This window comes from Lissotriton helveticus, chromosome 10 (genome assembly GCF_964261635.1).
Source record: "Lissotriton helveticus chromosome 10, aLisHel1.1, whole genome shotgun sequence".
NCBI classification, from domain to species: Eukaryota; Metazoa; Chordata; class Amphibia; order Caudata; family Salamandridae; genus Lissotriton; species Lissotriton helveticus.
The window spans coordinates 71523695-71548878 of NC_136071.1; the positions used below are offsets into that span (position 1 = coordinate 71523695).

The 25184-nt window shown below is 48.7% G+C and overlaps 2 protein-coding genes across 2 annotated transcripts in view; one reads left to right on the forward strand and one right to left on the reverse strand.

Moving 5' to 3' along the window:
- Window positions 1–25015, forward strand: TIMP1 (TIMP metallopeptidase inhibitor 1). The gene is made up of 6 exons (XM_078664775.1): window positions 1–160; window positions 13824–13983; window positions 20188–20285; window positions 21038–21155; window positions 22240–22361; window positions 23483–25015. The coding sequence occupies exons 2-6, from the start codon at window positions 13857–13859 to the stop codon at window positions 23678–23680; spliced, it is 663 nt and encodes a 220-aa protein (XP_078520901.1). The 5' UTR covers window positions 1–160; window positions 13824–13856; the 3' UTR covers window positions 23681–25015.
- SYN1 (synapsin I) overlaps window positions 1–25184 on the reverse strand; it is a 581514-nt gene that overhangs the window by 312849 nt on the left and 243481 nt on the right. The gene's annotated exons all lie outside the window — the stretch shown is intronic.

Here is a 25184-nt window from a genome sequence, read left to right on the forward strand (position 1 = left end):
ATGCGGTTATAACAGGCAGCTTGAGGATGTGTTGGTACAGAGCCTGCCATCCGATACCCTGAGAGAGGTCTTGGACAGCGAGCTCCTGTCTCACCCCCGGCCCAGTCCTGCAGCCGCCTTCGGAGGTACAAGCCCCCCTCAGCGCAGCCGAAGACCCAAGGTAAGAGATCTCACCTTCTAAGGCTGCTCTTACGTAGCCTGCACTTTGCGGAACTGCAAGTCCCAGAATGCCATGCGACGTTGCCCCCGGCTGATGTCACCCCGAGCTCGCCCCACTGCGTGTGAGCTATTCTAGTTGGTGTCACTTAAAGTTAACGCAGAATACAACCCCCACGGTGCATTTTGTGTTGCTAGAAGAACGAGCCGGGCTGAAATAATGTCTCTAACGGACAAACCCATGTAGATCGTTAAACATTATTTGATATTGCACAAAAGGTCGTGTTGAAACCAGATGACTTCAGTTGGGACATAATTTTGAAGCCAAGTTTCCCCCCCCCCTTTTCAAATCCTTGTGATCTAGAGTAGATTTGTTTGCAGCTTGGGGTTATCCAGGACTACAACTCCCAGAATGCGGTTCAGGTTGGGTTTGGGTACTGGTGTCCATGATGATCTCGAGTTACATGGTAATTATATACCTAAGTGCTATTTAGGAGCGCCGGTTGTTGTCGCAGAGACAAATGTTGTTATGGTATGTGGTTTTTTTCTTCTTTTCTTTCGAAAAGCATTTTCTGAGCACTGGCTGTTTGTTGTTGTTGGCAGATACTGGGGCAGAAGCTGCCTTGTGTTTATTTATGTTTTCTCTGAATCAGCGTTTTCGATGCATACAAAGTCACTACCCAGAGTTCTTGTTTGCTACTGAGAGTGATACAGCTGCCCTTTTCACTAAAGTATCTCAGTACTGCTGAGAAATGCCAGTACTCCCCCTTCAATCAAGAGGTGCAGGCACTCGGCCCCTGCCCTTCTCCTGGGTCCTTGGCAGGCAGCTGCCCATATCCTGCTGCCAGATGGTGTTGTTTTGAAGTCTCATGATTGACAGTGCCAGCAGTGAAGCCCTTTAAAGTGCCTGCTCCATCTCACAGGAGATCACACAAAGTTTAACAATCTTGTCCTGTGGAGAAGGTGCCCCTGGTCGTAGCGGGTGGTCCATCTTTGGGCCTGTGATGTGCCATGTCTAGGGCCACTTTCCAGATGGATATGGCTGCATCAGTTTACTCTTCACTGCCTGCCCATAGGTTTCAGTCTCCCAAAAGTTCAAAGGAAGCCTGAAATGGGGCGAATTGATGACTGGAAATTTCTCAAGACACCACCTACCGCCGTACAGCCCGGTAACCAGTGGCTGCCCCTGGACACAGAGAAATATTGTGTTCACTCTGTCCTACACCACCTCCTTGAGTACATTTTGGATGCACTTCCAACTTGGTCAACCAGTTGGTGTAAGAGAGTTATCAGAACATTAAAATACCCCCCCCCCACACTTTGAACAAACACCGACAGAGCCCTCGCCTGGTTCACATAGTTTCTGACCAACCGGTCCTTTCAAGTCATCACCCCCCTCCACCCCCTCTTTCCAATTCATACTCACTTCCTCTGCTGCGTTATTCCCCAGGGTTCAGCATTGAGCCCTACCCTGTTCAATATTTACATTCGGCTGCTGGCTTTGCTGGCCAAAGCATGTAACCTCTCCCTGGTGTCATATGCGGATGACGCGCAGCTGATACTTTCCTTTACCAAGGGTCCTGGCCAAGATGCCGCTAAATTTCAGGGGGGGTGCAGGCTGACTGCCTCCAACTGAACTCCACTAAATATGATATTCTCCTACTAGGCAGAGACTCCCAGCTTTGGGCAGCAATTAGTGGCCTCCGAGCTTGGCGCTGCCCCTATGCCGAAAACCGCCGTAAAAAATATAGGCATTTTGGTCAATAGGACCTTTCCTTTGAAAATCATGCCAAGTCTGTCGCAGGTACCTGTTTTGGCTTGCTGGGTGGCCTCAAACCCATATTATTTTTTTACCCCACACTCGCCAGCTGATTGTCCAAGCCACTGTTCGAGCCAGGCTGGACTATTGCAATGGTCTGTTCCTTGGCTCCAACAAGTAAGTGACTAAAAGTCTGCAGAGCACCCTGAATGCTGTTTGCCCTAACTAGACACTGCTCGGTCTCCGGCTTTCTGTGCCACCTTCACCGCTGCCCATAGAGCAGAGAATCCATTTAAAGCGCTTTGCTTTGCTCACAAAATTCTTGCAGGCTCAGGCCCAGAGATTTTGAGTGATCTATGCCGCCCCTACATCCCGACACATGGTCTACGCTCAGCCGACCACCACCTGGCAAGAGTCCCTCAGTTTCACAGAGCAGGAGGGCGTTCATTCAAGGTGCTTGCACCGACCCTCTGGAATTCTTTGCCTCTTTCCATCAGAACCATCCCTAGCCTTCAGAAGAGAGGGGAAGACCTGGCTCTTTCGCTGATCGGTACCATACTTTCCTATCCTCTCTGCCTGGTCCGTGCTGGGACGTCCCTTTGCCAAGTTGGCCGTGGGCTTTCCAAATCATATAACATAACAGCTGTCCCAAGAAGAGCTGCCTTTTCTCTTCCATCCAATAATCTATCTATTCATCATTTCAACCTTCCATTCACCCGCTGAATATCCACTACTTCACCTTTACATTCTGTCATCCATGAATTCTTTCATCCTTCAATCATTCGTTTGCTGTTATTACATCAATCCACTCTGTCCTCCATCCTAACATGTGACTAACCTTCCATGCATTCATCCATCCATCCACTGTGACATCCTTCGAGTGCTTGAAATGGGTCGGTACTGAGTACCAGCATTTTGAGAGGGAGTATTGGCACTGCTCAAGACAAAATGCAATACTTTTAATTGGAGAGTACCAGCACTTCTCAGAAACCAGCAGGTACTCTGGTACATAGCACCTGCACTTCTATTTTTCAATTTCAAGCACTGCATCTATCTATACATCCGCCCATCATAAACTCATCCACTGAGCCATCTACCCATTTGTCCGTCCGCTCTGCTAATTATTCACTTGTCTTTTTATCTGTCTGTCCATCCATCCCTTTACTCTTGCATCCTTTCACCTGTCCATCCACCTATCTGTTCTTTCATCCTTTCACCCACTCACCCATCTGCTGCTTATTCATCCACCCACTTGTTCACCCACTCATCCATACATCCTTTCACCTTTCCTTCCATGTTTCTCTCTTGTTTGCCCATCTTTCGTTTTTCCTTGCTCCTGCTTACTCCTCTATTGATGCTGTATTCTTCTATAGTGGTATTTATCAGCCTCTCTCTGCCGAGTTTCAGAGAGAAAAGCTCATAAAGAACCCCGCTGAAGCTGTTAAGGTGGGTTTCATGAGGCCCTGGGTTTCATGAGGCCCCTGAGTTCGAGTGCGGTACTATTCTGGCCCCAGATCGCTGCTTCATTTACAAAAGCGTCAGAACCAGCAGCAACCTGTCTGTACCATTTGCATGACTTTTTTTAACCCCTTGGCCGCGGCGGTAATTCCGCGCGGCGCCGCCATGCTTGTGACGGAATCACTCCGTCACGAGCCGCGGTGGTGCTGTGCTTGTGACGGAATGGTTCCGCCACGGCCCCGCCTGCCTAATAGAACGCTCAGCGCAGGCGCGAGATCAGCGCCGCGCAGGCGCGGCCGCCGGGCCGTGACGGAACCATTCCGTCACCAGCACAGCACCATCGTGACTGAATGGTTCCGTCACGAGCCTGCAAGGGGTTAAATTAAGTCTTGGTCGGGGGAGCACAACTTTCTAATAGACCTATTGCTAACAGCATACATACATAGTTGGCTTCGGGTCCACCCCTTATAATACATTGGCTTGTTTCAGTCTGCCATTGACCTGAGGCTTTGTCAGTCATTATTTGGCTCTGCCCAGGGGAGTGGTCAATTTTCGCCCAATGCTTTTGGGCGCATCCTTCTGCCGCCTCCAGATTCCATGCACGGAACATCTTACAGAACTGTAGTCTGCACCCACTGACTCCCCACAGCGCATTTTGCTATCCAGTGAGAACATTGCATGTGTTCGCACAATAAGCCCAGACCTGTTGGTTTTGACAATACTTTGATTTATTATGTGAGCACTCAGCTCATATAAAATGGTGTTTTGTTATTGACTGTTAGAGATGCAGGGCTGGGTAAAAAGAAAACCGTGATTCTCTCCCCCCCACCCCCCTATAAACTAGATGCCCCCTTCAAAGGGGTAAGGAGCTTTTCTCTGGGTACCATGTCATGCACCTACCTGCCTGTCCACTGCTCCGTAAACTAGGGGTTCTGCAGCATCCTTTGCTGGGAAGGTCCCGGGTTCTAAGGCCAGACCGTGAAGCTGTCAGGGGAGCTGCTGGTAGAAACAGAGGCTATGGGGCATTACTTTCTATGGGTGTGGAGGTAACCAAGGCAGAGCTGGGCGGCCATATTTGCTGCCCTCTGTAAAGGCACGGAAGGTACCAGAAGTCTAAATCAAATGGAACCTAAAAGTGTCCCATATTCATACTGAGACCACGAAGTTAGTCCAGAGAAAAAAAAAAAAAAAAAACATTGTTATACCTGATAAGAGAGAGAGAAGATACAAAGTATGAAAACTAGAAAAAGTACCCATCAGCCCACTCAAAAGTGGAATTTCGTCATCTGGGATATTTGCGTTGGAAGATGGTGTCCTGTAGGCTCCTCCTCAGAGAAAATCTGAGGCTACCTAATATTGGACCCACTGGTTGAACATTCAACCAAAGAAGATGACAGTGTGTAGGCTGAAGGGGTAAAAGGTTGCAGTGCTCAAAATAGAAAGAAAGGAAAATAATCCAAGTGATTTAAAATACCTACTTTGATGTCATAAGAAAGAGGGCTGTCCATCAATGTGGTATAATTAAAAGCAGTGTAGTAATAGCATGTAAAGAATTGCTATTCACCATGTGTGTTATGTGGTCAACATGTTTCAGCCTTTACCAGCTTTCGTCAGGACCTATGATGTACTACTGCAACACTTACTTAATGTGATGTGATAGGTAATCTACATCCACTCTCCAATTCTCAAAAGAAAATTGGTGTATCTTCTCCCTAGTTGAAGGGAGGAAGAACCTCACCTCACCTGGCAACCGCTCAGGGTAAAGGAGGCCACGCACTCTCCGTCGTTGCCTCGGGTTTCAAACCCGAGGCAACGACAGAGAGTGCGTGGCCTCCTTTACCCTGAGCGGTTGCCAGGTGAGGTGAGGTTCTTCCTCCCTTCAACTAGGGAGAAGATACACCAATTTTCTTTTGAGAATTGGAGAGTGGATGTAGATTACCTATCACATCACATTAAGTGTTGCAGTAGTACATCATAGGTCCTGACGAAAGCCGGTAAAGGCTGAAACATGTTGACCACATAACACACATGGTGAATAGCAATTCTTTACATGCTATTACTACACTGCTTTTAATTATACCACATTGATGGACAGCCCTAATAAAGTTTTTCTTATGACATCAAAGTAGGTATTTTTAAATCACTTGGATTATTTTCCTTTTCTTTCTTTCTATTTTGAGCACTGCAACCTTTTGCCCCTTCAGCCTACACACTGTCATCTTCTTTGGTTGAATGTTCAACCAGTGGGTCCAATATTAGGTAGCCTCAGATTTTCTCTGAGGAGGAGCCTACAGGACACCATCTTCCAACGCAAATATCCCAGATGACGAAATTCCACTTTGAGTGGGCTGATGGGTACTTTTTCTAGTTTTCATACTTTGTATCTTCTCTCTCTCTTATCAGTTATAACAATGTTTTTGTTTTTTTGTTGTTGTTTTTTTTTCTTCTCTGGACTAACTTCGTGGTCTCAGTATGAATATGGGACACTTTTAGGTTCCATTTGATTTAGACTTCTGGTACCTTCCGTGTGTTTAATTGTCTAGTTGGGGGACTAGGTACTATTTGGTCTATAAATACACTCTCCCCTCGGACCCTCCTCTACTCTTTTGTCTTTTTGCCCTCTGTAAAGGGACAATTTGCCACGGATTGTGCAGTCTTTGCCAATTGTATGGGGTGAACTACATCCTTTGAGCCATCTGATGGCTGTCTAGTCTGCCCATGCCCCACTGGAAGCTGTATGATCAACTCTAGTGTCTGAGCTGAGCCAATGGAATTCATCGAAAAGGGACAACAAAAACTAAGGAGCATAGTTTACTAAATTATATGGCAAGAAAAGGGAAATTATGTGGTGTAATGGAGCACATTTTGTGATCGTGTTAATTATTTTGTCATTTTGGCTCGTTAACGTTGTCTTGGCTAAGGTTTCAATTGAATACTACCAGGTTAACACCAAAAAACAAGCACCTGAAAGGTGGCCAGAAAACCTTTGAGAAGGTACTTCCACTGCGCAGCAACACCTGTTTCTGGTGTTTTTAGTGACCCGTGATCCGTTTGAGAAAGAAAACGTTTTATCTTTGTTTAAAATCTACAAATTATTCAACCAGTAATGTATTATGTAGAAATTGTGCTAAATCTAAATGTATTCGGAAAATTCTCTGGTTGATCAATCCCATAATTTCAGTGGCCTTGTGTATGAAGAAAGACCAAGCTGGGCATTTAAGGTCCACCTTGTGGGTTGTGTGCAAATCCGAATTGAGCCCCACACCAGTGATTGGATTGCAAATTTCATGGGAAAAATGCACCCCCTTAATGTATTATCTCAGAGAAGTGCTAGGATGATGGAAAAAGATGCACAAACATTAATTGTAACGCGTCTTTCTCATTCTAGAGTTCTGAACTTGTAATAGTCTATAATACACCACAGGATCCATAATCCTGAGTGTGGTAGAGCTCCATCAGACTCCTAATGCGGCCCTGAGGTTGCAGAGTGCCTCCACGTGCAGGGATCTGGTTACCCGCCGAGCCCACGTGGTCCTCGTCTGCGTCAGCATGTGAAGGGCCAGTGGCCCTGGGCATGTGAAGAGCCCACTGGGGGCTGGAGAAGGATGTCTGTAATATTGTGCCGGTGCCTTCAGGGCTGACCAGGGAATCCACGGGTGCAGAATCAGCAGAATGAATATTACTGTGCTGGGTCTGTGCTTCCGGTCCGCCACCTACGAGTGATCGAGTGGATTCGGGGGGGGGGGGGGGGGGGGGGCTGTGATCTCGTGGTAGTGACGGATCACTGTCCCTACACTAGGCCATGTTACCACCTACTTCCTCTGCAGCTGAGGCACGGCTAGGGTGCAGAAACGCTGCTTGTATTGCTGATGCAGGACAACCACAAACTCCACTGGAATTATGCGGCAGATGAAAATCAAATTATGCGGCAGGGTTAACTAAATTGTAAATCAAGAAAAGGCAGTTTGTGTAGACTAATATGGCGTTATTATTTAAATATAACACATGTTGACATTGTCTGGACAAATGCTTCACCTTAGTGGTACCAGTTCAACACCAGAACACCGCAGTTAACAAGTAAAAGGTGACAAGTTAACCTTTCCAAACTAGTTTCTGTCACAGCGTGGCGCCGTGGCTGGCACTTTTTTTTTATTATTATTTTTTTAATCTGCAAAGTATGCTGCAGATGGATTGCGTTGTAAATATATCATAGTGCGGAACACGTTGTAAAATTGCATAATTCCAGTGGCCTTGACTATAAACCGATTCTGACAAGGGGTAAATATATCACAACCGCAGGCCCCCCCCCCAACCCCCCCCCCCCCCGCCGCAGCCTGGAATGTGAGCAGCAGCTGCTGCTCGCGGGTTCTCATTTGTGGCTAGGGCTAGGACAAGCCGCCGGGCTTCAAAGGGGTCATTGCATTGTTTGCTGGAGACCCCCTCCTATTTTTAAGGCCTGTTTCCACTGCTGGGACCGCCCCCTACTGCCCAGACGTGGTATGACCACAGCCTGACTTCTTGGTTGGCCGCCGTCTAAGAGCGGTGTCCGTGTAGCCTGGGTGGCACCTGACGTCACAGTGCTCTCGAGGGAGCTCGCGCTACATCTGACGTCAGACTGCGCACAAGGGAGCTCGTGAGTGACGCCCATGGGCTGAGAGTGATCTCGAGGGAGCTCGCGCGGCAGCCGAGGTCAGAGTGCACTCAAGGGAGGTCGCTGAGGTCCGAGTGCACTCGAGGGAGCTCGTGCGTCAGCGTTGCAAGTATTTTTTGTTTAGTGTTTGGCTTGACAGCACAGCTGTCTGCTTACCCATTGTTGCCAGCTATTTAAATGGGTTATTAAGTGTGGGTTTGTTTTACGGGGGAGGGGGTGGGGTGTATTTGCCACGCCCCCCTCCTCTCCATTCTGCATTTCAGAAGTATGCTGAATCATTACACTCTTAATCACGGAGATGATATGCAAAAAGCTGTTTTTTTTTCACTTCAACTGTCTTGACCAATACTTGCTCTGCCAGTATCTCCCACTGGTTGTGACACTTATGCCTGTCCTCGCCTTTATTTAAATCTCCGCAGATGTAGTCACTGACTATTGCCACAAGCTCTGAAGTGGAGCAATTTCCACAACTTAGTGTCTGTGTTATTAAAGTTCCAAATACTTCTCCGGCCTGTACTAACGGCTGTGCCAAAAATGGTCAAAAGTCCACGTTTGCCACTTGTGATGGGCGGGCAGGTTATCGGTTTGTCCAGAGATTCCAATGAATGAACCCAAGATGGCTCAATTGGGCCACCTTGTGAACTGTGGATGGTCTTGCGGGCTCCACGTCCAAGCGTGCTTTGGCTGTTGTGTGCACTTACCATACAGCTTCACACACACAAATATTGAATGGACTGTGGAGTTGGCTGTTCCACACATTCTTGTTCACCTACCACACGTACTGCCATCTTTGCGTCCTCTCCTCCAGCCCTTCTCACACTGACGCCCCTGTCGCACAGTTGTCCATCTTCCACACTGGTCGTAGAAAGACCTGATGGGTGTAAACAGGAAGCGTCAGATGCCCGGCGGGTCAGACCCCCCAGAAGTTCAGACTTAGTTTTGTAGGTTCTGTGGGCCTTGCAGGACTTACTCGATGTGCCTTATCCAAGCTGGAATAAATGGCCCGATGGACTAACCTGAGCCTTGCAAGGCTGGGAGAAACCGAACTAGCTGGGTCTCATTGATATGCCCGCCCTCTGTGACCCACGCACCCTTAAGACCTGTAAATATGTTGCTTTCCAAGTGCATGAACCATCTGTGTTCATTTTGAATCTTGATGTAGTGTGGAGACACAGAGTTTGGGTCCCAGAGCGCTTGATACCACTGTTCAGGGATTTCTCGCCGCATTCTAATCTCTGAATTACTTCCTAGCTTGTGCTGTCACCTACAATGCATGCTCAAGCGTTGTATCCTATAGTTTCTGTCCTTGCTGTCAAACCGTGCTACATGAAGTAGGAGGAGCTAAGAGATGCTTGGATGTCTCCAGATCACGCATCCATCCTAGACTGCTCCCCTCCTGGAGGGTAACAATGGAAACATCCTAAAGGTACCACAATACTCAGAATCCCTTCATCTCTGGTTCCACACAGGACAAATCCTGCTATCCGAGGATGTGCTGACCAATCAGTCTTGAGGCGGGCGGTGGTCGAAGAGTCTGGAAAGCAGACAGCATATGCCTGGTAAACTAAGACTGCTGTGCGCAAGCAGCCAATGGCAATTCCAGAACCACGTGCACGGTTTGCAGATTCAGAAAGTACTACGATGCTAAACTAGTGGTAGAATGCGCCACACAGATACTGATACCATGATTTAGGAAAAGAACAGTTCTGAGTGGCAAACTATATTTTCTTGATGGACTTATGGGGAGTGAGCAACACTACACGCCGCCCCTCCTGGAAACCTGAGAGTTGCTGCAGTGGGAAGATGTATAGCCAGGGCCACTGAGATCAAGCGATTGTGCAGCAGTGGCGATTTTCAAATAACTAGATTTGCCACATAATTCAGCATCAGCCTCATAATCGTCAGATTTTAACGAAAACAATTGTTTCTTGCTCACACAAGGAGAGGAGTTGGCTTAACCGCTAGGGCGCTCGACCTCGGACCTGGGGATCTGAGTTCGAGTCTCGGTAACGACGCCAAGATTCTGGGCAGATCACTTAATCTCCCCGTGCCTAAAAATGAATGTGTGTCCTCATGTAACGTAACTGGTGCTATGTAAAGCGCTCTGATACCTGATTCGGTTCGGGTCTAGTTCTCGCTATATAAAACTCTGCAATCAAAAGTTAGTAAAATGTGGTGAGACTTGTTGCCTGGCAGTGTAAGCCCCTTAGCAAAGCTGGACTGATTACCTTTCTGTTGCTTATTGCTATATTTGGGTATTAAACTGGTACTAATGAGGTACAACCAATGTCCAGACAGTGGTGCAGAGTTTAACAATGACGAAATAATGAAGTAATACTACTACAAAATGTGCTGCATAATTTGTCTTTTCTTGCCGCATAATTTACTTAACCCTGCTGCATAGTTTGGCCCTCTCCTGCCACATAATTCCATTTGCCACGTGTAGAGCTGCCTTCTATAAGAGGCGGTCGGACTAGGATCCAAAGAGGTGACCTGAGGGGAGGGGCTTGGGATCTTTCCCAGAAGCCCCTTGGCTGATGTTGCTTACCGGAAGAGGAGTTTGGAATACATTTGTAACTTAATTCCTGTTTTTTTCTTGCACACGGCATCCCTGAAGTCAACAAAATCAAACGGATACAGCCCCCTGCCGCCACCCCCCCCCCCCCCCTCTCTGGGGCCACCTCCTGAAAGTAGTAGCAGACAAAAGCGTGCTTGTCCTCGGGGGCTCCTGGCCAGACGCACCGCAGCGCCCAGAATGTTTATTCCCTGAATGTTTATTTCCAGGCTGGGCCCGATGTCCGGGAAACTGGATCTGGCCTCAGAGTAACCCCTGCGTATCCCACGCCGAGCTGGCAAAGCCATGGGGAGGGGGCAGGTACCAGCGGGTGGTGAGGGTCGACTGGTACTCATTCCAAGGGGAGAGACCCCCATACACGTGTTAACTCCGAGGTCCCTGTGTCATTTGTTTTTATGGTGAGGCAGCCACACCTCCCAGCCACTAGGGGAAAACAAGGCTCTGTTTATCCTTACAGATTATTTGATAAACCACACAAAATGGCCGCCCTTTCCAGGCCACCGCCAATTACAGAGCGCGGCAGAAACCCTTTCTGGGCTTGGTGACTCGGGTGCTATTGTAGGGGGTTGTAACTACAGAGTGACTTGAGTACACACACTAACTCATTCTTACTTTTTATTTATTTTTTTGTTCAAAGTATTCCTCTTTTGTCTTTGTGGGGCATCTGGTGGCCTGTTTTGTTAGAAAAGTGCGGTAAGCAAGCGCCGTCTGCCGTTGATGTTTCTTATTCCGCTTCTAGTCTTAGCCACATTTTTGATACATGGGCTTATGTTACTGAAAACTATTTTGAAGCCTTCAGAATTGGTGATTATCACTGAAAAATGACGACGAACGGCTTCACAGTACAGCTTGTCTGTGCACCTCTATTCTCAGCGACCCATTCCACCTGGAAAATCCTACCCCAGAAGTGTACCCGGTAAATTCCTCTTTAGAAACCTTTGCAAAGACAGGGACCGCCTTACATGGCCAATGAATGTGCATCTAAAAGATGCAGATTATGTGATCGGGCTCAAGGCCAATGCAGATGGTGAATTTGTTATCGCGGACGTCAAGTCAACAAAAATGTCCTGGGTGACAGAGGTGACATTATGAACTCTGACACCTGATGGCATCTCCGACAGAGTTGGCTTGGGGTAAAAAAAATAGGCCTGGACACCTTTTAAAAAAAAAAAAAAAAAAAGAAAGTGGCCCACATTTGCAGTTTGTATCTTTTTGCAAGGGGGGGGGCTCTAAAAGAGGCATGTTTTCTTAATGTCACTTAGATTTAAAAAATAATGCAAATGTTGCCGGGACTCTTTGTGCACTGATTAGTTCACACTGTTGAAACACACCTGAATTTAAGTGAGGCCACTGCTCACTCAGCATACATTAATGCGCGGGTCCTGCCCCCCCCCCCCCCCCCCCACCTTGGTAAAAGGGTGGTAATGGAGGCCAATCTGCCTCCGGTAAGGCCTCACAGACCCCCACTGGGCCAATGGCGGCATCTAAACCGCTCCGACACAGCCCAAATCTGCCACCATGTTGCCCAATAAAGTGGCCCACAGCTGCAATTATGATACAGGCCTATTGACCGAGTGCCCGCCGTACAAATCTGATCCTGCTAAAATCTCCCCATGGCCCATTAACCGCCTTCTAACTTGGGGGGGGGGGGGGGGGGGGGCAGGACAGGAGCCATGTTTGCTTTCTGTTCTTCTTGATGCCTTTGACTCCTGAGCTGAGGGATTGCAAAGGTAGTGAAGGGGAGAGGAGTTGGCCGAACGGCTAGGGCGGTCGACCTCAAATCTGGGGAACCTGGTTGAGTCTCGGCAAGGACGCGCAACATCCTGTGATTCTGGGCAAAACACTTAATGTCCCCATGCCTAACAAAAATGAATGTGTCCTCATGTAACACAACTGGTGCTCGTGTCAAGCGCTCTGATACACAATTCCTTCAGGTCAAGCTTGCGCTATATAAAACTCCTGTAAATAATTAAAAGGGAGGGGGGTAAGCGAAGGGCATCAGTGCTCTATCTGGATACCTCTATTTGAAATGCTTCCACATTACTCACATTAGCATATCGGTCCAGTTCTGTTCATATCACTTAATTGCTTATGCAAAGGTCTGGTCATGTGGCCTCAGTGCCACAGTCAGAATAACAACACATGGTTCCAAATGAGGGCATGAGAATATCCTGTCACACAGCTTCGAATCGTAAGGATGGTGCCTTGTGAACCCAAGACTCACTCCTCACTCTTCCAACACACTGCCTCTTCTACCAGGCGATGCACCGGTGCACACCAGTAGAGCTGCAGGGTTTGCCTGTAGGCATTCCCACGGTGGGCCGAAAGGCCTTCCATCCTCAAGTGCATACAGGCTGATGACACCAAACAGCACAGCAGCATCGTTCAAGACAGCATTCGACAAAAAGGGGATCTGGGTGGTGCAGCCTAAAAGACAAATTCTACTTGATCAATCAGTCGAGAAGAAACCAAGGTCCATATTAACTAATGGTGGACGCAGAGCAGCACAGCAAACAAAGCTGTTGCACTGCTCTGCATCAAACGAAAAGAGAAAAATTGTGCCATATCTATCTTTCCCCAGCGCTGGCGCACTTTTGGCTGCACCATAGTGCAAGGGTGTCTGCGTTCTCTGGTAACCGAACCAATCAGTCGATCGAGATCAGAATACTGACCTCCAGCCATGCTTGCCGTCATGCCTTATGTAACCACAAAGGCGTATGTAACTCACCTGTATCGCCCTCATGCATCACTACTGTACTGTATATAAAAATAACCTTCTAATAAAATACTTTGAAATAAAAAAAATAAAGTATAGGTTTTGTACAGTAAGGGGATCCTACCACTACATAGACTATCCTTTAAGACTTTTCCTACTTTGTATGTGTGCTGTGCAGTGCATTAGAAGCCACGGGTGATTGCATGGGAGCGCAGATGTACCACCCACGGAACGCCCCCTTGATGCAAAGCAGTGCAGAGTACAGCTTAGCTCAACATAGCATCACTTTGGGGAACTTTTCAATGCAAATGCTGATTGCATCACTTTTGTGGTGGGATTTTCTGATTGGTGACAACTCCCCAGCAGTATTATAGACCACGAAGGGGGGGGGGGGGGGGCGGGGGGGGGGCGGGCGGGCAAGGTGTACTTGAAGTAAGTTGTTTGCAAGTCGTTCTCTGTATGGCACCTGCAGGGCTGGTCTGAAGCTGTCCACCTCTCTGTCTTTCAGCACTTCCCTGGACACCGGACGGACACCGCAAGAATGTCTGGAGCCTCTATCTGTGGGTTGGCGGCCGTAGCCCTGATGCTCCTGGCACAGGGGACACCCTCTGACGCCTGCAGCTGCGCCCCGCAGCACCCGCAGGCTGCATTCTGCCATTCACAAGTTGGTAAGTAGAGGCTGTGTGTGGATCTCGGGGGAGGGGTTATGGGGTGGGGTAGAGGAGTAATCTCTAATTGGTTGGATCGTGCACCACTGTAGTTGAACAAGATTAGTGATGTGCCGTGCTCCTAGGAATCACTCCCCGCTCAGGAGTGTAAGAATAATCCCTGTTATCGCAACCCCACCTCCATGGGGTGTTTCCTCGGGCACAGGTCAAATTGCTGTGTATACAGCCTAAATAAATCCAAAAGAATTTTTTTCTTTACACCATTTCTTGCTTGAACATGTTTCTTTTATTTCACTAATTTTTCGTTTGCTTTCCAATTTGGAACTTCAAATCCCAACATGCATCACATCTGCATTACATAATGCGATTTCTTTTAATTTCTCCCCTCCCTATGCATTTCGGCAAGTTGCCTTCTTCAGGGGAAAGTCTAGAAAGAGTAAACACAACGTTCATTTAATCAGGGGCTTCTCCACCAAATAAACTACCACCATATTATTCGTGGTTTCTTAAAATGTGCCTCTAAGTTTGTGCATGATGTGCAGGACACACGCTAATCTACCACGTTGTTGACAGTGAGCACAGACGTAGAGGAACATTTTAAGAAACCACGAGTAATATGGTGGTGGTTAGTGCATTTCACTTTCAAACACTGCCAGTCGCTCTCCTGTGGATTACGCACCGGTCTCCTCTGGTGGTGGGACCCTCTCCCCTATCCCACAGAGAATTCAGTCCCTGGATATATAACTGTGACATGAGGTGAGACTGTTGGACCATGAGATATGGGTTCTAATCCCTACTTTTCACTTGCCCAGGCTGTGATCCTGGGCAAATCACTTTGCTTCCATCTGCCACTGCTTTGCACACTTCGAAGTGCTGTGCTCCTATTAAGTGCTTTACGGGACTAGTCTGTTGCTGTAGTGTGCTAGGGCACTTTTGTTTTCCTCCACAAGTCTTGTATTGGGCCATGAGGTTCTGCCTTCTGCTAAAGCTCTGCTTCCAGTCTGGTCGCCTGGGTGGCCTTTAATTAGACCGTTTCTTCAGTCTTCACAAGCACCACAAATTAAAAGGAGCGACCAGCCTTCCTTCCTTCCCGCCTGCTGTTTCCATCGCCCAACAATTACAGGGTGCTTTGAAGTCTGCGGCTGGGGCTTGTAGAATAGCCTTCTTCCGTTAATGGGTGGGCTACACTGCTTCTCCCAGGTGCTCGCTGTGCAACCACTGGGGCCCTGGGTGCATCCTCCTGGGAGGGTCCGTTAATGGGTGGGCTACACTGCTTCCACCAGGTGCTCGATGTGCAACCACTGGGGCCCGGGTGCATCCTCCTGGGAGGGTCCGTTGATGGGTGGGCTACACTGCTTCCACCAGGTGCTCGCTGTGCAACCACTGGGGCCCGGGTGCATCCTCCTGGGAGTGTCCGTTGATGGGTGGGCTACACTGCTTCCACCAGGTGCTCGCTGTGCAACCACTGGGGCCCCGGGTGCATCCTCCTGGGAGGGTCCGTTAATGGGTGGGCTACACTGCTTCCACCAGGTGCTCGCTGTGCAACCACTGGGGCCCGGGTGCATCCTCCTGGGAGTGTCCGTTGATGGGTGGGCTACACTGCTTCTCCCAGGTGCTCGCTGTGCAACCACTGGGGCCCGGGTGCATCCTCCTGGGAGGGTCCGTTGATGGGTGGGCTACACTGCTTCTCCCAGGTGCTCGTTGTGCAACCACTGGGGCCCTGGGTGCATCCTCCTGGGAGGGTCCGTTAATGGGTGGGCTACACTGCTTCCACCAGGTGCTCGATGTGCAACCACTGGGGCCCGGGTGCATCATCCTGGGAGGGTCCGTTGATGGGTGGGCTACACTGCTTCCACCAGGTGCTCGCTGTGCAACCACTGGGGCCCGGGTGCATCCTCCTGGGAGTGTCCGTTGATGGGTGGGCTACACTGCTTCCACCAGGTGCTCGCTGTGCAACCACTGGGGCCCCGGGTGCATCCTCCTGGGAGGGTCCGTTAATGGGTGGGCTACACTGCTTCCACCAGGTGCTCGCTGTGCAACCACTGGGGCCCGGGTGCATCCTCCTGGGAGTGTCCGTTGATGGGTGGGCTACACTGCTTCTCCCAGGTGCTCGCTGTGCAACCACTGGGGCCCGGGTGCATCCTCCTGGGAGGGTCCGTTGATGGGTGGGCTACACTGCTTCCACCAGGTGCTCGCTGTGCAACCACTGGGGCCCCGGGTGCATCCTCCTGGGAGTGTCCGTTGATGGGTGGGCTACACTGCTTCTCCCAGGTGCTCGTTGTGCAACCACTGTGGGCCCGGGAGCATCCTTACTTTATACTAACATTTTTCCTCACCTCTCTTGAATTCATTCTAGAAATACTGTTATGTTCTGCTCCTCTTGATGTTACCTTGTAAAGCGCTCTGATACCCTAGGGTCCAGCCAGCGCTATATAAAACCTTTACATGAATGGGGTGCGGTCACCCTGCTGGCTCAGGGATGCTGTCAGTCAAGCAGCAGCAGGCAAAGTTTCATCGTCAGATCTGCCAGGGGGGCTGGTCATGAGCAATGAATCCTCCTGGATGGGGTGCAGTGGGCCCTTGCCTTCATGGGGGGGGTGGGGGGGGGGCGAGGGGGCTGTAAGCCAAGTGTCTTCATTTGGTTGGGTGCTGAAGGCCTATGGATCCTCATGGACCGGGTGCTGCGGGCCCATGGATTGTCGTGGGTGGTGTGCTGTGGCACAAGGCTGCCACTGGGCTATCATTTGGCAGGCCAGCCACTTGGGCCACTTGGATGTTTAAGCTTGTAAGGTTTCTAAGCACTTGGCCAACATGTTTGAAAAATGTTAATATATGCTGTTTCAACACTACACCCCTTCCTACCACCCAATACAGGGCTGATTTTAGTGAATTTTTTTTCCAGGGCTGGTTTTGATTCCTAGTTTGGCTCTAAGGAACACTATTCCACCTCCTGAAAGGGCATGATCTCAAACATGTGGCCAAGACTGCACAGCATGCAGTGGTGGTGCAGAGAGATGTTTGCTAACAGATGGCTGAGGCATGGCCTGCAATATGTGCCTGTGACCCCACAGCATGGAGTGCGGGCACAGAGAAATATTGTCGATAACCGGTGGCGGAGTCAACGCCACATGCAACGCTGGTGCAGATGGACTTGGTGAACAACATCGGGCCATGGCAGCACAGCATGCAGTGCTGCAGCAGATAGAACTAGCTGGGAACAAAAAGCCTTCTATAGTGCATATACATGTAGCCGACGTGCCACAGCATGCAGTGCTGAAGCAGATGGGGCATGTTGGGACTCCACAGCATGCAACGCGGGTGCAGATAAACATGGCTGAGACTCCTTGGCATGCAGTACTGGTGCAGGTGGACCTAGCTGGGAGCCACAGTATTCAGCATCTTATAGTGCATATAGATATAGCTGAGGTGCCACAGCATGCAGCGCTGGTGCAAATAGACACTATATATACATATACATATAGCAGAGGTACCACAGCATGCAGGGCTGGTGCAAACAGACAGTTGCCAACCCTAAACAGCACTGATGCAGATAGACCTAGCTGGGAACAACCGCATTCTATAGAGCATATACATATAGCTGAGGTGCCACAGCATGCAGTGCTGAAGCAGATGGGGCATGTCGGGACTCCACAGCATGCAACACTGCTGCATAGACACTTGGTAGCCAACACGTGGCCAGGATGCAACAGCTTTCTGCGCTGGTGCAAATAAACATGGCAGAGATACCACAGCATGCAGTGCTGGGGCAGATAGACTTGGCTAGGACTCCATAGTGTTCAGCGTTGGTGCAGATTGACATGGCCGAGACACCACAGCATGCAGTGCTGGTGCAGATATACGTGGCCGAGACACCACAGCATTCAGCGCTGGGGCAGATAGACGTGGCCCAGACACCACAGCATTCACCACTGGTGCAGATAGACATGGCCGAGACACCACAGCATGCAGTGCTGGGGCAGATAGACGTGGCAGGACACCACAGCATTCAGCGCTGGTGCAGATATACGTGGCCGAGACACCACCGCATTCACCACTGGTGCAGATAGACATGGCCGAGACACCACAGCATGCAGTGCTGGGGCAGATATACGTGGCCCAGACACCACAGCATTTAGCGCTGGTGCAGATAGACGTGGCCCAGACACCACAGCATTCAGCGCTGGTGCAGATAGACGTGGCCCAGACACCACAGCATTCTGCGCTGGTGCAGATAGACATGGCCGAGACACCACAGCATTCAGCGCTGGGGCAGATAGACATGGCCGAGACACCACAGCATGCAGTGCTGGGGCAGATATACGTGGCCCAGACACCACAGCATTCAGCGCTGGGGCAGATAGACATGACTAAGAGACCACAGCATTCAGCGCTGGTGCAGATAGACGTGGCCCAGACACCACAGCATTCAGCGCTGGTGCAGATAGACATGGCCGAGACACCACAGCATTCAGCGCTGGTGCAGATAGACATGGCCGAGACACCACAGCATGCAGTGCTGGTGCAGATAGGCGTGGCTGAGACACCACAGCATGCAGTGCTGGTGCAGATAGGCGTGGCTGAGACACCACAGCATGCAGTGCTGGTGCAGATAGACATGGCTGAGACACCACAGCATGCAGTGCTGGTGCAGATAAGACACAGTAGCGGACTTGGCCTAGAACCCCACAGCACTAAGCACTGGTGCAGCTAAACGTGTGTTTCCAGGTCCTGCCAGCACAGCTGGCTGTGAGTGTCCGTCTGCGGTCGTGCCTCACTCCTGCCTCACGCACACGCACCGGGAGCTCGGAGGCCTTCCTGGCGCACATGCCTGGCCCTGTCCCAGCCCGCCAGGAAGCCTCACCAGCCGAGGTGTTCCAGGGCAGGCCCGTGCCTGTCCCAGGCCGACCGCACGCCTGCAGTGTGTGATGATCAGATGTCTCACCTCCCCCTAATGTTCTCTCTCGCCTTCCCTCATGTCTCTTTCCACATCAAGCCCTCTCCCTCCGCACTTCCTGGCAGCCCTCTCTGCTTAAACTCTGCATCACACTGGGCAGCATTTGAAAAAGGCAGAGGGACATTTGAACTGAAGAATGAAAGGATTTGGGACCATTTCTTTCACTTTCAAAGGCTATGAGGGTTTGCCAGAGGGAGGGAAGGACAAAGATGGAAAGAATTCTCTTTAAAATAAAAAAAAAAGAAGAAAGAGAACCAGTTTTGTCACAAATTTCTCATTTGCTCTTTATGGTGTGAACTCTTGCCTCTTCTTTCGGATCTTAAATTGAGGTCCCACTTTCTGTGTGAAATTCTCCATGGTATGACATTGCTTTTTCATCTCCCTTAACTGAAAGTATTCCCTTCTGCTTGAATCTCTCCATGCACCCCAAAATTTGTCTTTGTATAAGTTTTTTTTTTTCTTCCTCCGAACTCTGTACTCTTCTCTCCGATTCTCCTTAATGCGTTTGTTGTTTTAGTATTTTCTTTTGAGAGTTGTTCACCCCAAAAATGTAGAATTCTGCACCCACAGGTTTACTACATCGCATAGCTGCAGATTTACGAATTTTAGGTATTCTCTGAAGTTTCTGAGCATCCCACTGAAAACGTATGAGGGTCGCATGTTTCCAGGCTTACTCCCGGGAAAAACCTTGCGATATCCCAGATGCTGAATAAAAAGGCTTTCTCCATATGCAGTTGTATACAGTATGTAAATGTGCATGTAAAAAGCCTTCCTCATTTTTGCCATTATATATTTTTTTCAAGGTCTTTTTTTTACCGCCCACAAAATGTTGGGAGTCGGGGGTGGGGTAGGCAGATAAACCTCCCTCTCAGGAAATGAATTTACTTCCCTTTACTGAAATAAACTGCGCCCATTATCGCAGTGAAAGTGGTTGGAAAACTTTTGAATATTCACTCAAGATATTTTCTGGGTGTTACCAAACGTTCGTACTCTCTCTCAGGGTATGTCCCTCCCCTGGCGTTGGACATTGTCCGATAATATGGCACATGAAATGCTAGGTTACGGGTGCAAGTTCATTGCAAAATATGGGGCGAAAAAACATTTCAGCATTTAAGTTAAATATAAATGCAAATGATCTGACCTAGCAGAACCAGGTATTCACAGAGAGGTGGGATTGGCTTTGCACACAGTTACTTACGCACTCGCCCTGTGCTTACCACTCGCCGCGCTGAACTGTTTTTTCTCCACAGTGGTTCGTGGGAGAATTGTCGGTATTGAGAAGATGAAGAGGGAGAACAGCACCGATGAGGAGCCCAGCTTTCTGCGTCTCCAGATCAAAGTCAGCAAGGTACTGTCGCCTGTCCGCGCTTGGCTGTCTCGTGTATATGTCCATGGTGTGTGCAGGGCACTCCCATGCTCTGTTGGCCATTGCAGCCGTGGTTCCCGGCCTATCCCAGAACAAGCTCCCTCAACTTGAGTCATCTGGCACTTTCATTGTGGTGCCCTGCCCTGCTTTTGGCCCCATTCTGAGCCTGAAAGTGGCACAGACTGCACAATCTCCCCACAAACATCTCTCCTACACAGCTCCCACCATACAACACCTCTCCTGGAGCTCCCCATCTTCAGCATTCCTACTCCTTCTCATCATACCCATGCCTACAAGAAGGAAAAACTGAGCAGATCCCTTCCGATAAGTGCTCTTACACCTCCCGGCCGTACCTAATGCGGTCAATAAGAACAGACCATGCCGACTCCTCGCAAGGAGCACCTCCACGCCATATGAGATGTTTACCAGAGAGCCGCACGTTCAGTGGTCCTATGATACTCCTACCGTATCCAACTTCTAGTAGAGGAGCATCCTAAGCGAGCTCTCCATGGTCTGCGCTCTGCGCTCTGACACGTCTCTATCAATAATCGCTGCCCGTGATCCGAGACTCTTCCCGCCCACATCTGCCTTGTTCACGAGCCCATAGAGGTCCGTGCCCCACCCACCACAGACATTATCCCTGCACCCCTTGAGGTGGCATTTTGTAAAGCACTTGCCAACTCATGGATCACTGGTGTCCTCCACCTTCTAATGTGTCATCTTACCCCACGCAGGTCTTCAAAGGATATGATCTGAAACCAGAGCTGGAGTACCTCTACACCCCGATCCACGAGAGCCTCTGTGGGTACACCCATCCTTCCAACAACAAGAGCGAGGAGTTCCTCTTCTCAGGTGGGTTGCGCCTTTCTCGACTACCGAGCCAGTGTGCGCTCGTCAAGTCCGCATAGGTGTGGTGCGAGGTATCTGGAAGCCTAGTGGATGAGCCTTTAGGTGAATGGGCCCAGGCAACTGATTGGCCGAGCGTGTGATTGGCAAATAATGCTCCCGCCTCCGGGTTGATCTGCTGGAGCGCAACAGATTATGTCTGAATATTTTGCATAAATGTTGTGCCAAGTCAATCTGACAGGGTCATAATTCTTAAACACATACACATGTTGTCCATATAAAAGTGAGGCTGACCAAGCAGGAACAGGGGTGGGGAGGGGGTACCTTCCTGTGTCTTGCTGTACATCTCTGCTTTAGAGGGTGTTCTGTAGTTGTCTTCTGGTCAGCAGCTTCTCACTTGGAGAGGGAACTCCAGGGTAAATTAGGAGTCGACCTACCTATAATGTTATCTACAAGCAGACGGCATCACAAGTCTGATTGAACTTGCTTACTTTTTGTCCCATGGGTTTTGACACTTATCTTTAGACAGACGTGTGTGTGTCTGTGTGTCTGTGTGTGTGGGTGTGTGGGTGTGTGGGTGTGTGGGTGTGTGGGTGTGTGGGTGTGTGATCTCCTATTCAAACAATTTTAAAGAAGTTTTGTGTGTGTATGTTTATATGTGTGTATGTATGTGTATATAGGTGTTTGTGTGTGTGTATGTATGTGTGTGTATATATATATATATATATATATATATATAAATCAAAGACCACATGAATTCTCTGCACTCATGTTAAGCGAAGCGAGAACCACGAACCACTGGAAATGTTGGCACTTAATTTTATTGCTCCTCGGAATGACACGTTTCGGACACCACTTGTCCTAGATCACATCACACACACATACATATGAGAAAGATTGTATTTTCAGGAGGCCCCACAAGTTTTTTTTTTTTTTCTGTGACTTTTGTCCCCACCCCTAATAATTACTTCTGAAGACTCCAGTAACTGTTGAGCGGACCGTGGGACGTGTGTTGTGTTTATAGGTGTAGTGTACCAGTGATTAAAGAACATGTCAGGGCTCACACTAACTGTGCCCCTCTCGTCTGCAGGCCACATCGTGAATGATATGGTGATGATCTCAGTGTGTGGCTTTAACTCACCCGTAAGCAAGCTCACACCCAGCCAGAAGCGAGGACTGACTCATATCTACAAAACCGGCTGCGGCTGTGAGGTAAGTCACGCCTCTTCCTTAAAACACAGGCTGCACTGTCGCAAGGCTTTTGCAAAATATTTTAGCACCATCCATATTTATTTTTGTTCCCCTTTACAACATTTCTTGAAGTTTGTTCTAGAGATGGATACATATTTTTTAAATAGCTAACGGCTTTCGGAAAATGTTGGTGGTGCATTTGCAATCCCCCCTTATGGGAGTAAATGTGGGCGTGTAATAGAGTCTGGGGTGATGGGGAGGCAGGACTGGTAGCTTTATCAATTCCTTCTTTGATTCTCTTGCTCTCCCATTTCCATCATTTTCTCCTTCATTGTTGGTACTTCCTCTTTTCGTTCTACTACCTCCCTTTTTTCTTTCTTCCTTTCACTCATCAAAGCTTTCTTTTGTGCTCCCTATCTACCGCCATCTCATCCATTCTCTTTTGCCTATGTTGTTCTTTCTTTTCATCTCCCCGCTTCCCTCAATAGTCTCTGCCCTGTGTGTTATCTTCACCCCTATCCGGAGTACTCTTTGGAGTGAGTGGCCTTAAGTGCAGCACCAACCTATTCCCATTCCAGCCAGATAGCACTGTTCGGCCTTGCATCACAAGGTTACATCACGCTTCGCACAGCCACCTGCAGTCTAGACCATGTAGTACGTTGACCACCAAAACTTAAAACCTTTGCATGAGTAGTTTTTCCAGCATACGGGTTGAGACTTTGCATTCATAAATCCCCAGCTAAGTTTTCAAACTTCCTAAGGCATGGGAGTCGGCCCACAGAGCCCATGTTTGTGTTGCTTTGCCGCAGTTTGCGTGCAAAATTCCTAGTCTATGCCAGACTGCTTGGGTAGTGCCAGTGCTACACCGTCTTGCCTCCTCCTCGTCCCCATAGGATAATCTAGTGGCTATATGTTGACCGGCCTCTGCACCATGCCTTCATCTGAGGCAGCATGTTTGGAAGGTGGAGCATAAAAAGAACTGCCATGTTTCGGGAGACCCCATAGCTGACGCAAGCAATTGGCTTCACTGTCGCTTTAGCGCGGAGCAAAGATGCCTAGGATGGAGATATAGGTTACTAATGCCATTTGACATTGCTTAGTTTTTAATCTCACTAATGCCATATTTCTCGGTTTCTCTCTAGATTGTTCCTTGCAATGGACCATGTGCGGTCACCAAGCCCAACCAGTGCCTCTGGACTGATGCCTTGATGTCGCGCAGCTGGGTGGCCCACCAGGCACTGCATCTGGCCTGCACTGAAAAGAGCAATGGCAACTGTGTCTGGGAGTCCATGAAGTCGAGAGCCGTTGCCGCCCCCTTCTTTAAAGCCAGCAGGATCTAAGCCATCGATGTTATTAAGCTACCTAACCAACCCCCTGGGCAGTGAGGGGGTAGGATGTGTGACTGAAACATCTGTAAAAAGGACCAAATTCCTGAACAAGTCTTAGGGGCAATAGTGTCCAGAGACTCGTCCCCATCTGTTCGAACCGCCTGCCCCAAAAGCCTATTGCTGCCTTTAATGCTATGGAACCAGGACAGAAATATGTCTGCATACCACTGAAATTTGGAAATCTGGGGGAGAGAGCCTAAGATGGAGGGAGCTTGTCTTGCAAATTAAGCCAGTATTTAAGACCACTGTAGAAAGTCAGGTGCAATCTTTGTTTTTTTCTGGATTCTCCTTTGCAGTATTCCATTTCCATGAGTCCTTGGTCTTCTGGTCGGGCTAAGGACGTGGAAAGTCCTATTCTGTTCACTGCTCATACAGAAGCATGGAATTCACCCCCACTATGCTGGCCCTATGGTCTAAAACCATTTGGTCAAGTTTGGGGGCGACTGGTGAGGAAACTCAAAATGAGGGATGAAATAACTAAATTCCAAATTTGAAGAAACCAGTCTTTGGCCCTCTGTGCACTTATCATACTAACTTTTTTCTCCGACAATAAATAAACTGCCCTGAAACTAACCGATATCTCCCTGCATTAAAGATACCATTCAGCTCTTCTATGTCCTGCATGACTCTCGAGCGAGTCTTAGGATTTCCTGGCATGGTTGTAGAGTTAGTGGTAACAGAACTTTGGCACATGGCTTAGTATTCTGTAATGTCTGCTCTGTCTTTTGGGATTTAAAGCTACCTGAATTATGAGAGTAGCTCCTTCTAAGTTAGGCCTGTAAACATTTCCCAAGACCATGCATCTTTTGGTTCAAAGGCCATTCGATAAGTACCATATCACACAGTGGAGTGCTTCCCTCGTGTGCAGTGCTGCGTACTTCTGAGACGCACAGCTACTCAAGCTATCCTAATGGAAATGTCTTTCTGTCATAGGAATATTCGAATACAACCTGTGCACCCGTAGTCCAGGCGCTTTACCTCCACTACTGTTTCTGAACACGACTGTTACAAGTAAAAAAAGAAAAGAAATAACTGAAACCGCGACACTGCACTTCTATTAATGTAGCATCTTCTATCTTTGACAAGATGTTGAACAATCTTTGTGTAATTTGCACAATGTATCCAACATAAACTTGTAATACGTGTGTTCTCGTGTTTTAGTGGCGCTGTGTTAGCAATGGTGCCTTGTGCAGCACTACCCAGCATCTTTCATTTTTTGTTTGTATTTTTTGATTTGTCGCCACCTTTAAGACTGTTTTTATATAGATTAAAGATTATATTTATGAATTGCTTCCTGTTTTTTGTTCCACTCTGTCGATGACTGTGATGGTCCACCACATTCACTTAAGTGAAGGCAGCACGCATGATTGCACTAGATGAATTTTATAGGAAATGCAAAATATGAAAACACTCTAGGAAATGTAAAAAACAAAAACGTAGTGCAATAAACACGAGA